At 43.4% G+C, this 14,502-nt stretch overlaps 2 protein-coding genes across 6 annotated transcripts; one reads left to right on the top strand and one right to left on the bottom strand.

Moving 5' to 3' along the window:
• Positions 1–8: 8 nt before the first annotated feature.
• Positions 9–6,421, top strand: foxm1 (forkhead box M1). 3 transcript variants are annotated; one of them, XM_020092309.2, is made up of 9 exons: positions 9–239; positions 1,438–1,934; positions 2,019–2,167; positions 2,649–2,840; positions 2,944–3,072; positions 3,219–3,278; positions 3,629–3,677; positions 3,819–3,991; positions 4,147–6,421. In XM_020092309.2, the coding sequence occupies exons 2-9, from the start codon at positions 1,481–1,483 to the stop codon at positions 4,966–4,968; spliced, it is 2,028 nt and encodes a 675-aa protein (XP_019947868.2). In that variant the 5' UTR covers positions 9–239; positions 1,438–1,480; the 3' UTR covers positions 4,969–6,421. The 3 variants fall into 3 exon arrangements, with proteins under 3 accessions (XP_019947868.2, XP_069375446.1, XP_019947869.2); XM_020092310.2 differs by lacking the exon at positions 9–239 and adding an exon at positions 860–1,041; XM_069519345.1 differs by lacking the exon at positions 3,219–3,278.
• LOC109632829 (cystine/glutamate transporter) lies at positions 5,903–14,321 on the bottom strand. 3 transcript variants are annotated; one of them, XM_020092311.2, is made up of 14 exons: positions 14,059–14,321; positions 11,193–11,275; positions 10,867–11,112; positions 10,419–10,545; positions 9,716–9,831; positions 9,472–9,597; positions 9,269–9,368; positions 9,083–9,127; positions 8,648–8,771; positions 8,449–8,552; positions 8,256–8,352; positions 7,905–8,054; positions 7,614–7,791; positions 5,903–7,221 (listed from the first exon to the last, which is right to left on the bottom strand). In XM_020092311.2, the coding sequence occupies exons 3-14, from the start codon at positions 11,093–11,095 to the stop codon at positions 7,157–7,159; spliced, it is 1,461 nt and encodes a 486-aa protein (XP_019947870.2). In that variant the 5' UTR covers positions 11,096–11,112; positions 11,193–11,275; positions 14,059–14,321; the 3' UTR covers positions 5,903–7,156. The 3 variants fall into 3 exon arrangements, with proteins under 3 accessions (XP_019947870.2, XP_069375458.1, XP_069375457.1); XM_069519357.1 differs by having other exon boundaries at positions 10,867–11,105; XM_069519356.1 differs by lacking the exon at positions 14,059–14,321 and having other exon boundaries at positions 10,867–11,105; positions 11,193–11,397.
• Between the last annotated feature and the right edge of the window lie 181 nt (positions 14,322–14,502).

Raw genomic sequence — 14,502 nt, 5'->3', positions numbered from 1 at the left:
AGCTGCCATTGGTGGAGTTCCGCGCCACGTGATCACAGCGGGACGGGGGCAGCGCCAAAATTCAAAAACGTCTCCGGGCTCCTGCAGACGACATGTAAATAAAAGAAGGTGCTTTCTTCTACTCATATCATGGATTATCTGGATTATCGGACTCCACGCTGAATGAAAACACAGACTCTAATCACCGGCAGCGGCAGCAGGTCGAGCGGAAGAACCCGAATCATCGCAGTAATGTGAAGGTTTGTCTCCGTTCGTCACAATAGCGCAGGCGACTGGCCTCCTTGCTAACGTTGCTAACCCTAGCATCCCTGTCACATTAAGAGAAAGCTGTAATGTCGGCTATCTTGTTGCAGCAGCTCGTAACCAGCGATTCATTCAGGCGTACGGAGACACGAGAGGTCGTTTCATGCATTCAGCGGCACGATGTGTCGCCGTCGTTCCACCGATTAATCTCGTATTGAATTCAATCTCCGAAACTTGCTATTTTAACGTTTTCGCCACATCCTACTCGCTTGTGCACGGTAATGCAAACATTTTGTGACGTTTTATCAACAATTACACGGAGTTGTGTGATTCGGCGTGGTTTAAGTAAACAATACATCACTCGGTGAGATTAAAAAAAAAAGGTAATTATGTATGATTGCACCGCCCCTCGTAGCCTACACGAAGCAGCTGCACAAACCGACACGTCCTCACATCGAAGGGTGTTTGTGGATCTCTTTGTTGTCCTGATTGTCTTTATTCAATGTGGGTTTTTGGCAGAAAACGTTAAACAAAACACGTCACTAATAATAACGTCTGTTGTTCTGGATCAACTGATTCACGGAAACAGAAACTTGTCCAGAGCCGAGGAGCTGAAATACGAGCGACGAGGAGCCGAGTCTCATCTCTGGGTCCATTTGAACCTTTATGTGTTTATTTCTTTTCCAGTGAGGATTTAGTTTTTTCTTCGTTTCTAAATCAATCAGCGAAAAGGAGCAAAGCTCTGAAACCAGGCTAGCAGCTAGCGAGCAAGTAGCTTCGTACCGACTCCACCAGCAGGTAAACGTTAATCTACCGGTTAAACTAGTTGGTGAAGATGAGATGCCAAGTTTATTTATTTAGCACATTTCATATGTGACTCGATGTGCTTCATGTTAAAAAGCAAAAACGTAGAATAAAATCGAATTAGACACAAATCATTATAGTAGAAATGGAGAAGAATGGAAATATATTGATTCAGCATCATGTTAAATGGAGGGATCAACTTCATTGTTTATTTATTATTGTGAGGACATGTTAACCTGCATTGTGTGTATTCAATGAGCATGTCAGTAATATTGTAGAGGAGTTAGGTCAAACATATATTTAGAAACAAGTTACTGAGAGTTATTGTTTAGCCGTCTTTGTGACAATATGTATTTCTGCGTCAACTATTTGTGCTTTTGCTTTGTACAGAATTCCAGTGAAGAACAAGCAGCTTTTCAATGATCTGCTGACCATGAGACAGAGCCCAAGGAGACCCCTGATCCTCAAAAGAAGGAAGCTGCCCTTTCAGCAAAATGATGCAACAACAGCAGCTGCATCACAAAGCCAGTTCGCTGCGTCGGGCTCGGAAGAATCCACGAAACCGGATGCGAGCCGGTGCTTCCCTGCCGGGGTCCGCATCATGAATCACCCCTCTTTGTCTGACACTCAGGTCGTCGTCATCTCCAAGACAGCCGACCTGCAAAGTGTCATCGGGGCCCTCACTGCCAAAGGCAAAGAGTGTGGCGCCCAGGGACCTAACAAGTTCATCCTTCTGAGTGAGAACAGCAGCTGCAGCAATGGATCCTTTTGTCAGACTGCTGCTGAAGTGGATGGCATCTCCACAGTAAGTCCAGATGGACAACCAGTGAAAGTGGAACCTATGCACAAATCCCCTGATGCTAAACCGCTCTCTGGAATTAAATCATGTAAGGATCTAAGATTATTTTTTCACATTATTCTTATTATCTTCTTTGTTTAAGCCCTAATGTTTTTAGTTATTTTCTTTTTAGTGAACAAGGAACTGGATTGTCGCCCTTTAGACGACAGCCTCACCAACATTCAGTGGCTGGGCAGAATGAGCACATCTACCCTGGATCCAGCTGCTCCCAAGCAGGTGACCGGCAAAGAGAACCGAGACCCAGATGTACAAGCTCTTCAGGTCAGCTGCTGCTTCTCATTAGTTAGTTAATGTTGGTGTGTCAACAGCTGCTTCTGTGGGAGGAACTCTGATCTCAGGCGTGACTCAACACTGTCCTTTAACTGTCTGCATCTGAAATGCTAACACAGCATGTGATTAACATTGGTCTGCATGGAATGTGGACTGTAGAAAATGCTGCTGCTAGATTGGATATTAATTGATGATCACGGAATTAAACGTTTTGTCTGAGGTATTTTATTTTCAAATGTTTAATATTTCAAATAGTCAAAAAAAATGTAAGAAAACCAACATCAGTTTCAGTTTTTATGGTGGTAACGAGTGAAATAATGTCCAGTCACGCAAACTAGACACCTACAAGTTTATTTTGCTCATTTATGAACCTCCCCGAGAAATCACATTTTACACGTGTGAGATTCAGTAGAAATCTCTGTTGGGCACCATTTTATAGTCTTCTCTGTGTTTTAATTCCTTTTCTCTACAGGCACACGATAAACCAGCCAATAAAGATGCTGTTCAACAACCCATGTCAGAGAGGCCACCATACTCCTACATGGCCATGATCCAGTTTGCCATCAACAGTCAGAAGAACAGAAGGATGACGCTGAAAGAGATTTACACTTGGATCGAGGACCACTTCCCTTACTTTAGAGAGGTGGCCAAACCAGGATGGAAGGTACTATAGAACTAAAGAATACAATCTGTAATTCAGGGCCACATATACCACAACGGATGACAAAGAAACATGCATTAAAGATTGTTCTTATCTATTATTATAGAATTCCATCCGCCATAACCTCTCTCTGCATGACATGTTCATTCGTGACACGTCCCTGGATGGTAAAGTTTCTTTCTGGACCATCCGGCCTGAGGCAAATCGATGTCTCACTCTTGATCAGATTTACAAGGTGAGCACAACTTTTCACTAAAGCGTCATCATTGTTATCCATGGTTTTGCAGTTATAAAACTTTATGTCACCTTCGACTAATTTTGGATTTCAATGTTTTCCATTGTCTGTATTTTCCCCTTCTCCCTTCACACCCCTCTCCACAGCCTGGTAGTGACCCAATGACGGCTCCTGTCCCAGTGCCAATGCTTTTATTTCCCCATCAAGTAAGACTGGTTTACTCTACTTTCAGCTCTCCAGGAACAGTTTTCAGCTTTTCAGTCAGGCAGCAGATGAAGAGACAGAAAAGTCAGAAGATCCAACGAATGCAGTGGAAACCTCAGAGTTTAGGAGAGAAAACTTTTTGTTGCAGGGGGAGATGGCATGAACAGCAGAGAGGCAGATTTCACAGTGATGGACTAGTCTGCTTTCAGTGGACATGCACACTGAAACATGTGCAAAGTAGGGACAGACATAAGAGAAGTTGTGCTCTTTTCACAGGTTGTCAGTAATGTATGGTCAAAAGTTAGAGGGCACAGTAAAGGGATGTAATTATTTTGTTCTTTTTTTTTCACAGCAACAGAAGAAGTTGCTTCCTGATGCACGAAAGACACAAAACGGCTCTGGTGAGTTAACACGGACGGACAGGACTTAAGTACAGTTAACTGGGGAGACGGGGACAGCAGATTGAAGCAGGCAAATGGACAGAAATGTTAATATTTTTAAAATGTCCTCCTCTGATTTGTTGCTGTCTTCTCTCCGTTCAGAGAGAAAGATGAAACCTCTCCTCCCTCGAACCGACTCGTACTTGGTCCCGATCCAGCTCCCAGTCACATCCTCTGTCTACCTGCCGTCCTCGTCGGCCCCGTTTCCCCTGTTATCCTCGCAGCAGAAACGGAACATTTCACGAGGAACCAAGAGAGTGCGGATAGCCCCTAAGGTAAAGTCTCTGCAGTGCACCCCAGAATGATGGATGAATCCAAACACACGATTTCAGCATTTAAGTCATATGGGAGAAATATTGGTTGGTGCGGGACAGATTTCACATTTCTCTGTTAAAACGTGTGTGAATTAAATGGTATGTTTGTCTGACAGGTGACAAAAAGTGACGCTCCAGCTGTGGTTCTGTATCCTGAGAAGAACGAGGACCATCCGAGGGAGATAAAGGAGGAGCCGGTATGTGTTCCGGTTAAATGCGAGACTCCCAAAGCCCCGCCAAAAAGTCAAGCCAGCCGCTCCAGGCGCAAACAGCGTCTGATTCGCTCTGTTCACGAGGAGCCCGTACTCCTCTGTCCTGAAAACACTTTCTTTGACTCTGGCGTCGCCTCCGATGCTTCCATTTTCCACGACATGCAAGACACTGAGGTAGACGAGCAGCAGCATGAGCAGCACAGCCCCGAACGGGAGTTCTCCTTCAAGACCCCCATAAAAAGTAACAGCCAACTGACCTCCTCCACCCCCAGCAAGCCCCCCTCTAACTCCATACCGGAGCCCTGGAAGGTGACCCCTGTGGGGAAAGGGAGCCAGAACCTCCTGGATTTCAGCCCCATTCGCACACCGGGTGGTCCCGCCGTCACCCCCCGCCACGACTACACCACATTCAGCTTCAGCAGCACCCCATTTAAAGACTGGCCCCTGTTTAACTCCCCCAGAGAGCTGCTCACATCAGCTCCCTCCAGAGTCACAGGACCAGCTGACTCTCCCATCGAAGGCCACCAGAGCAGCTGCTCCAGAGAGCTGCTCCAGGCAGGAGGTGGCACACCCGTTAACCGCTCGATCACAGAGGGTCTCGTCCTCGATACCATGAATGACAGCTTGAGCAAGATACTGGTGGACATTAGCTTCTCCTGTCTGGACGATGACGACCTGGGTATGGCCAACATCAGCTGGTCCGAGTTCATTCCACAGTTTAAGTAGCTGGAGGGCCGGAAATATTTTCTATTCATCACATGGCAGTAACACTATGGTTTGGATAGCTGCAACAGAAACAGCAAAGCAGGTGCAAATGTACAAGAAGTTACTAATTAACTAGAAAATTAAAATGTTCCACCTGGGATAATAATTTTTTTACGAATTTGGAAATATTTGGATTTAAATAACTGTTATTTATATGGTTTGAAGTTATTATCCATCGACTTGTGGGAATTTGACAGAGAACCAAAAAACCTTTACGCTGTTTGTCTGGTTGACAGCAGAAATTTAGCACTTGACTTTATATTTATTCTGCCTGATTTGATTTCACTGCAAAAACACTAAAGTATAACTGAAGAGAAGCAACTCTCCATGCTGCCACGTCTGCTGGAGTTCGATTGTGCTTAAGTTTACAAATTGCAGTTTTAATGTAAGGGATGCATCCTTCCATCCAGTGTCTGTGGTTGTTAATTTGAATTATCTTACTTTTGCAGCTGCTTTGCTTTTTTTGCCGTTTATAATCAGAACCTTTATTACAGAATGATTGACAGGGTCGCTTAGAATGTTAACAAGTAGGTCACATTTCCTCTCCGCCTCTGGCGCGAATCTCCATTTTTGCGTCATTCATTAACCTCCTCAGTGTCACTTTTAATTTTTCCACACAGTCCTGTTTTCTTTTATCTTCTATCCTTCCTGTTGAATCCGACTGTCCTTGCAAAGGAATCTAGAGAAGAGAAGTATGTCAAAGTGTATATGTATGTTGATTTGCACATTTTAATATATAATTTAGCTTTTTACATATGTAAATGTTAAGACATTTATATTACTGCTTGATCCGCCAGCGAGGCGGTTCAGTCGGCCTCCTGGAATCAGCTTTTAGACTTTTAGCTTGTGATGTAGAATTGTTGGTAATAAAAAAAACAAACAGCACAAACAGCAATAGGATTGTCTCTGTATGTTTATTGTAAAAACATTTAAATCTCAAGTCGTCACAGTAATGGTTCCTCAGTTTGTTAGTATCTATCTTCAGGGCACTTTTTATCAGCAAGAGGGATTTTTGAACATTTCACATCTTTGGAAACAAAATGCTTCATATGTTGTATCTGTAAAGCACAGATTGTGTTTTCAATAAGGACACACACTGCCTTTTTAAAATGATCATGTAGCACAAACAGGAAAACAGGGAAAATCAGTTTCCAATCATCTTGCAGAACCATCTTCAGAGGATAGAATGGGATGTGTACTTTTTTTGTTTGAAAGATTTCCCAAAATAATCACTAAGTATCAAGTGTGTTGTGTTTACACACGAGACTTAAATTGCAGTAACTTGATGTGTTTGCAGTTGCAGGAATCAGAATGTTGTGGCCTCGAGCAAACAGCTGTAAGAGCTTCATGTGCCTTCTTGGTGTTTGTATATGACTGTACAATAAAGCTGTGGGTGTTTATACCTGTGAAGGTTCTCAGTCTTCCAGATCATCGTGTCTACAGGACGTTGAACAAGTGGACGTTGACCACTGGACTTGCTTGGACTTACTTTTAACATATTTAAAAAAAACTAATTGATAAGAAAGTCCAGTGGCTTATGTCCACCTGCACTGTGATTACATTCAGCGTTTGCATCTCCACACTCACACAAAAACAAGATCCTCCACCTGATAACCACATATTACACCTAAAAACCAATCACAATCCAGCCATGCTACCTTTTTAAATATTGAAATAATGCCATTTCATTGTGATATATTATCAAGAATTTACTGGAAGTAGAATCGGAATACACTTGTATATATTCAAACGAGCTGCATGGAAGGTGAAGAATGTTTGGTTAGTCTAAAGAAGTTTTAGATCATGTCCAATGTCTCTAAAAGTTGTAAAACTTTCCACTCACATGATTAATAACAGGGAGTAGGTATTTTTCTCAAAGATGGTTTCTGTCAGTTTAGTTAGTTCTCATCACACTGTTCAGGTGTTTGATGCTATTATAAACTGGGGGAAATTTAATGATTGACAGCTGAGACTGACTCGTGATTGGTCGAGCGTGTGTATTGGCGGGACCTCACGATACCTCGTCTCAATCCCATGATCGCTACTTTGCAAGATGGCAGCGATAATTTGGCTTAATTTCTGGATGGTTGGAGGAAGTGGAGCTGGTCGTCCATCTTTAAATACAGACTATTCTCTAGCTCTAGTATCCTCAGTATGTCTGGATTTCCTGTTGAGCCACTTCCAGAAGGATCTGCAGCTGCTTGCTGCAGAAATCTGCGGAAGTAGAAGAAAGAGAATCTGAATTATACAAAAGCTGAGACGGCTTTTCATAGCTGCCTTTCTTACCTCTAGTCTAAATCCAACAGCCTCCAGTCTGGCAGCACCGAGCACAAGGTTAAAACAATGGCCTATTGTATTGTCTGAACTATGTTCATTATTGTTTGTATTTTCTTTAACAGAAAAGAAACCTGGGTACATTTTTCATCTCGACACAATATAACATATCGGACCTCATTGCTGAAGCATTTTCAAATTTGAAACTGTTAATTGTAAAACGGATAAGCTTAAGCAAAGCTTCTTTCATTTCTTTCACATATGTTAAAAACATATAAAACAACATTCATTCAACTCCCAGCAATGATAAGGTGGCAGATCACGTGACTCACTGAAGATGCGTCTACACCTCTTGGGCAAACAGAAGCGGTGGACGGTCACGTAGTAAACTGGGACTCCGGTCAGTGTGAGAATGCAGCTCCACCCTGTGTTCCAGGGGTCAGAATACAGAGACATACCCACGATGAAGAAACAAGCCACCGTGAAGATGACCGCGATGAGCACGGGCACCTGTGGGTTTGGCGGGAAAGAGCAAATGTGATGACAGTGATCGGTCGGGGTCAGGGTACAGAGAGGAGTGAAAGAGTGAAAAAGCTCTGCCGGTCAGCACGATGCACTCGAACCTTGAAGGGTCTCGGGAGGAGAGGGAAGCGATGACGATGGATGAGCATCCCCAGGGTTGTCAAGGCGATGAAGAACCAGCGAGAGAAGGAGACGAAGTTGATGAGCTGGTAGATCTCACCGTTGAATATCATCAACATCGCCAAGGGGTACTGAAGACAGACAACGCAGCTATAATGACATTACCATACTAAGTGTCATAATAATAACAGTAGCAATACTACTACTACTACTAAATTCAAAAAAAGCAGTCACAAGATACTCTGATGTAAATCGCAAAAATGTTACTTTTGCCTGAGGCCCCCAAAGTCCCTTGAAACCCTCCTGTGTTCAGTGCGTTGAACTCATTTTACCTGAAACAGCACAGCAGGCAAAGGTGTCCTCCTGCGGACGTGAATCATGGAAAAGATCAGGGGCCAGTGACCCTCCCTGCCTCCCACAAACAGCATCCTGCAACACAAAGAGCGAGCACATCTTATAATCAGGCTGTCAGCCCAAACACAGACACGAGGAAGGATAATAATCATCTCTCTGCCTCCAGATTACCTTGGTGATCCAAACAAGCCCCCATTGAGAGCTCCGAGGCACGACAGGGCCACAAGGACCGGGATCACGGGAGCAATGGCCTGGATGGCACGGTTGGCAAACGTCTGCAGAGACACAGGAGCAGACAAACACTGGTCAACAACGTACAACAGTTGATCTGTTTGGTCCAGATTTAGCCTTTCGATTTCTGATCACTGACCACAGCCACAGCGTCAGACAGCAGGAGCTCAGCGGGCGTCATCATGGTGTAGTACGCCACGTTAGTGAGCACGTAAAGGACCGTCACTGTCACCATGGAGCTGCTTATGGCCAGAGGGATGTTTCTGATGAGACACGATTCACACAGAGGACCCAGGAATTTTATCTCACCACAAAAACAGGTTCTGATTGACAGGTACACAACCAAGCTGAAACTATGAGGTCAGACTGTTCGTTTGGATGGTAACAACTTTATGGAAAATATGGCACATAGCAAATAGCGCTGCACACAAAAACATCAAGTTAGAGATCTCTGTTATTATGAGATGTGTAAAAATCTTTTTCAGGTTGATTATGAAACTGTAGTGACATGTGAATATGTCGTCCATCTTCACAGTCTCTGAACCACAGAGAAATTATGTTGAATGTAAAATACCTGTTTGGGTTAATGACCTCTTCTGTGACACAGTTCAGATAAAACCTGAAGGAGAAACAGAAAACTCAGAATCACAGAGTTCTGATTGTTGCGTCTATATCATCTTAGTGATTGTAGGTATTTTTGTACCTTATAGAAGTAAAATAAAAAAGGAATTTGGACCAGTGCACATGTCAGTGAACTTACCATCCACCATAGGCATATAGACCATTATAGAAGGCCAATGGCAACCTATCCAATGTTAATAAGTCGACCTCAAACCCGTTCTGGAAGTTTTCTGTTTGTCCTGGAAAGAAACAGACACAGAAGAAGAGAGAAAAGTAACTGAGTGTCATCGACAACTCATAAATCTGCCTGTATCCTCACAGGGAACAATTACATCCTCTCACCTTTGCCAATTGCAATGAAACCAGGGACGATGATGAGGACCAGAGCAAACATCTTAACGAAAGTCAAGACGACCTGGGTGCGATAGGCGAAGGTCACGCTCCAGCAGTTGACCACCGTGACGAATGCTGCGCAGACACAAAGACAAACGACTGGTAAAAGAAGAGTTTATGGATCTTTATCAGAGATCATTTAGAGCCGTATGATGGCATTGTGGTTAGAAGGAGGTCGTATAAAACCACTCACTCACTCCGAGGACGCTGATAAGTCTGATAAGCCCCATGGGAGGCTCACAAGGTTCAAAGAAGGGCTCCACCACATAGCGGCCAAACGCCAGCGACACGTAGGCAGCCACGGCCGGTCTGTGGGGGGAAATACATTTGTCACTATGTCAGCAGAGGAGCTTAAGTTTTATGTGTTTTGGTTGTTGGCTGTGGAATTATGCAACAACTGTTTAAGGGCTTTCTACAAAACCTTGTGGAATTAAGGAGGAGACATGGACCAAGAAAGAACTTATGTAAGGTTTGGTGTGAATCCAGAGAAAAAGGGCGGATCCATGAGGCACATTTAGGGGACTGCTGTCTATGAGTGTGTGCAATTCAAAACAAAATCCAGATCCAGGGTGAATTTGAATTGTCTTTCAGACCATAAGACAAGACAACTGCACAGTAGAGCAAAAATTACTTTGCTTCCAGCTCACGAATGCAAGTTAGAGTGCTATGTTTTCCTCAGAGGTTATTGAAGCAATCTTAAATAATAATAATGAAATAATAATTAGATAAATATGGTACAAACAGACATTAGGATAGACACCAGACATGGTGTATATGGATGAGTTTTTTTTGTTGAAAAAGAATCAGACATTTTCAGGGGACTTATATCTATGAGTGTGTGAAATCTGACTTTATTGAATTCAACGGGACGCGTTCTACTGTGAGTCAAAACTAACCTGACGAATAAGAACTCTATCCAGAGACGTAGGAAGGCAGGCAGCGGCCCCAGAGTCTCCAGCAGGTAAATGTATTGACCCCCTGACTTTGTAAAACTGGTGCCCAGTTCAGCGAAGCACAAAGCACCTGACGAAACAGACAAGAGTGAACTTTGTCACACACTGATGAGGAAAAATATCTTCTGTAAAGATGTTTGATGAGTAACCTGACACAATCACATTAAAAAACATTGTAGGCCTCATATAGAAAATACAGTGGAACCTATAGGATGAGTTTAATACTATACTTGGTACTTCTTGACAGATCTGCTGCCCACTGATGTAGAGGGCTGTTAAGTTACCGGTTGTTTACTGGAGGTTTTGTTTCTAAGCGAGATCAACACAGTGGATGGAAGATGTATGTGTCAAACAGTTTTAAAATACAGCCACATGTTTTCGCTTCTCTTACCAAACAGTGAGAGGATCCCGCTCAGCGTCCACACCAGCAGAGACAGTCCCACGCTCCCACTGTTCATCAGGACGCCCTTGGGTGCGATGAAGATGCCGCTGCCCACCACCGTCCCGATGATTAAGGACACAGCGGGCAGGAGGCCTATCTGTCTGCGGAGGTGCACCACCTCCTCATCCGTCTCCTCCTTCTTCCCGTCTCCCTCTGTCTTCCTCTGTGTCCTCTCCATCTCTGAGTGGCTGCACACTGACAATTTGACAAGTCTCCTTTGCTCCTCTGCTTGTTTAAACTTTTCAATTGGAGTTCTGATAAGATTCAGTTCTTACCTCTGCTTCTCTCTCAGCACCACTCTTCCCTCTGCTGCTTTCCCTCCGAACAGCAGCCACCGCTCCTCTATATCCTGCAAAGCCTTTGGACACAAGTTGGAATCAGTGTGAAGCTGCAGAAGGATGAGGTAACACCTGCCACAACATGCACCCTCTCCCCGACTGTTCCCCTCATTTTCTCCTGCATGTATTCTGCTCCCCTCATTGGCTCGCAGCACTCACCCACCCAGCTCGAGGAATCACAGAACAAGCTCCAGCAACTAAAAACAGCAGTTTAGAGGCTCGACACGTCCCTGATTTGAACTGGGGGTTTTGTGTGCATGTGCACTTGCATTCTTGTGCAGCTTGATAGAGGCCTTTTCGGGTACAGGGGGGGGGGGGGTCAGGGTTTTGAAAGAGGCAGCTGCACAGGCCGCAGGAGGGCGGCTTTTCACCAACACAAAACTCTGTAAAGCTCAACTTCTTTTATTTCAGCAACTCTTTTCCTCACAGTTTTCATATATACATGGACCCAATGATCAAACAGGCCTCAGGATAACAGAGAGAAGAATAACAGAGGAAACTCTATCAGCTTGTTTTTTCTCTTTTACACTTGACTGACCACTGCATTGATGTCAGTTTCACTTCATCAGACACCACTCTGCTCATTAAAATTCCTCCACGCACAAAACATAAGATGTTGGTTTGGTAAAGATTTCTGATGTTTGTATATCTGCAGGTTTTAGATGTGAGGACACAGTGTTGTGTGATGTGATGGCTAGAAGATGAGGGTGCATGCATTTGTATTCTCAACTTTTGAAATACAGAATAGAGACATATAGATTCAGCACTTTCGACAATTCAGAAAATCCTGTGGTGTCCTCTCATGATTCTGTTTTCACATGTGACACTTGACAAAGTTGATCATAAAATCAAATGTGAATCTTGATATACAGACTTTACTGTCATATCATGTTTTGTTTGCTTTTTGTGGATCATTTAATACATTCAATTATAAATGTATGCACTGCAGCAAAATATCAAAGTATCATACAGTTTATACTCCCGGTCGACCCATCACGCTTTGTTTGTCTCAGTTTTCTTTACCCATCCTTTTCTTTCCATCCTGCTCATCCCTTCATCCTTTTCTGTTGTGACAAAGTCCTTGACAGAGAAGTTGGAGAAGTTCATGTTATTGTGTCCAGCCTGCAGTTTTTAATAGGGGGATATTGTTCCTCCTTTGGCCAGCAGATGGGCCTCTTTTACTTCACTGTGCTTTCTTTCTTTCTTACTATTGATGCATTTTAGAGTATGACACTTAATCCTCTTTTCCCAGGTCTAACTCACTTATTCCCAAGAGAAAAGAGCACGAGATCAATCCATATCTGAACTCTGAAATCTCTTAAATCACTAGTTGCTAACTTTGGCCCCTAATTTCTTCTATAATCTGACTCAAGGTAGATGCAAAAATTCTCTCCAAGACATCCCGAGCATGCAGGTGTGAATCTACCTCCACCTCTCTCTCTCTGAGCGGGTGAATCTGCCACCAGCTTCCACACCCACCCCAGGGTACGTGAGCCCTCCTCCCCTGCCGCTTTCCACCTGACCTCCCAGGAGTTCTGTCCGGTGAAGTGGGAGGCCCGACCAGCCTCAGACACCTCACTCCCATAGGCTCACCTCACAAGGAGCAGAATACAAAGGGAATAAAGCCTGACATTCCCCATGAGCCATTTACCCAGGAGTGTCCCCAAGGCGTTTTTCCATTCTGTAAATCAACTGTTGTCAGAGTGAGGTTTCATCATGATTTAATATGATTTCCCTCAGTACACATGCCAATTAGAAAATGTATAGAAATAACCGTGTTAATTACAGGATTTATTCTCACCATGTTTTTGAAATACACAATTAAACCTTGACAGAATCTAAACATATGGCTCTGATTAAAAGATGAATCTTTGGGGGTGAGGATCCGACGTGACATGAAAACATGTGAGAACCATTGTAATGAAAATAAAGCACACTGAGGGGCAGGGGGTGCAGGGCAGGCAAAACAAGTGGCAGGGGCCCCGAGCTGAGAGGGGGGCCCTGGAGAATGGCTGCTTACATGAGTCCATAGCAACGACAATTTATACAATTTATATAAAATTCAAAGGTCATTTGAATTCAACAATAACAGAAAGTTAAGATAATAAAATATGTATGATCGACACTAAGATTTGACTAAAACAAAATAAAATAAGACAAATGACAAAGACAAAAAATGGATATAAATAATAAGCAGTTCATGAATAACAAGAGACTGCAACAACACCACCGTCGAAGGCCCCCTAATGAGGCCCCATGCCAATAGAACACAGTCTGCACTTGGTCTATGATTTTGATAATAAGAGAGAATCATTTGAAGAGTGGTTTAGTATCAAGCGTTTCCTGAGGTGAGGGTGAATTTTTGGTTTGGCACTTTTGCCCAGGGCCCCCAAAAACCCTTGATGCGCTCCTGCTGAAGGTTTAACATCAATCATTTCTCTCCTCATCAAAAATAATCATTCTTCCCTTGTGGAGACATCGCCCACGGCAACCAGGTCTTAGCATGCCTGGAACAAGTCCTGACGTCTCAAATTACAAACCCTGTTAGTGCATAGAATGAGTGTATGGGTGTGTGCGCTATAGTCCTGGGAATTAATTAACGCTAACACACACACACACACACACACGTATGTACACCATACATGAAAAATGCACCATGTAAGTATTATTAAAACTGAATCTCTCAAAGTAGAGCTTCAAAAAGAGGTGATAACAGCACCAATAGGTCAGGGGTCACAAACCTTTTACCTTTGAGGGTGATTCTAAATGATTGAACACATAATTACATATATATCACTCTAACCTCTCCAAGGCGTCGTCTGGAATTGCTTCTCTTTGGCGAGTCGTCTGATGTCAGGTGGTATCGATGATGATTGCAGCTGTATTTCCAGGTTTGGATTAGTAGAACCGAGTTTTTCCTTACAGATTGGTCCCAAACAGAAATGATAACTCCTGAATTTCCCTTGGGATCAATGATCTATCCATCGATGTGGAAAAGTCTCAGTGGTGCGGCAGCAGGGAACGCTGTTTAACTTTCAGCTGTTCAGTTTCTTGTTATTGAAGAACAACTTTATTTCCTTGAGGTGTCATTTTTTGTTTGTGTGTTTTTGCCAATGAGATAATGAGATTTTCACCCTGGTTTGTCTGTTAGCTAGCAGGACAAAGCAAAAACTACACGATGGACAACCCTCACTGTCCACAAGCCAAGACGCAAAGAATCCTAGTTTTAAATAAAAACGCGAGACTA

Source organism: Paralichthys olivaceus, chromosome 23, assembly GCF_024713975.1.
Source record: "Paralichthys olivaceus isolate ysfri-2021 chromosome 23, ASM2471397v2, whole genome shotgun sequence".
Lineage (NCBI taxonomy): Eukaryota > Metazoa > Chordata > Actinopteri > Pleuronectiformes > Paralichthyidae > Paralichthys > Paralichthys olivaceus.
Note: the sequence above shows the minus strand (reverse complement) of the source record. Positions and strands in the feature narration are given on the sequence as shown.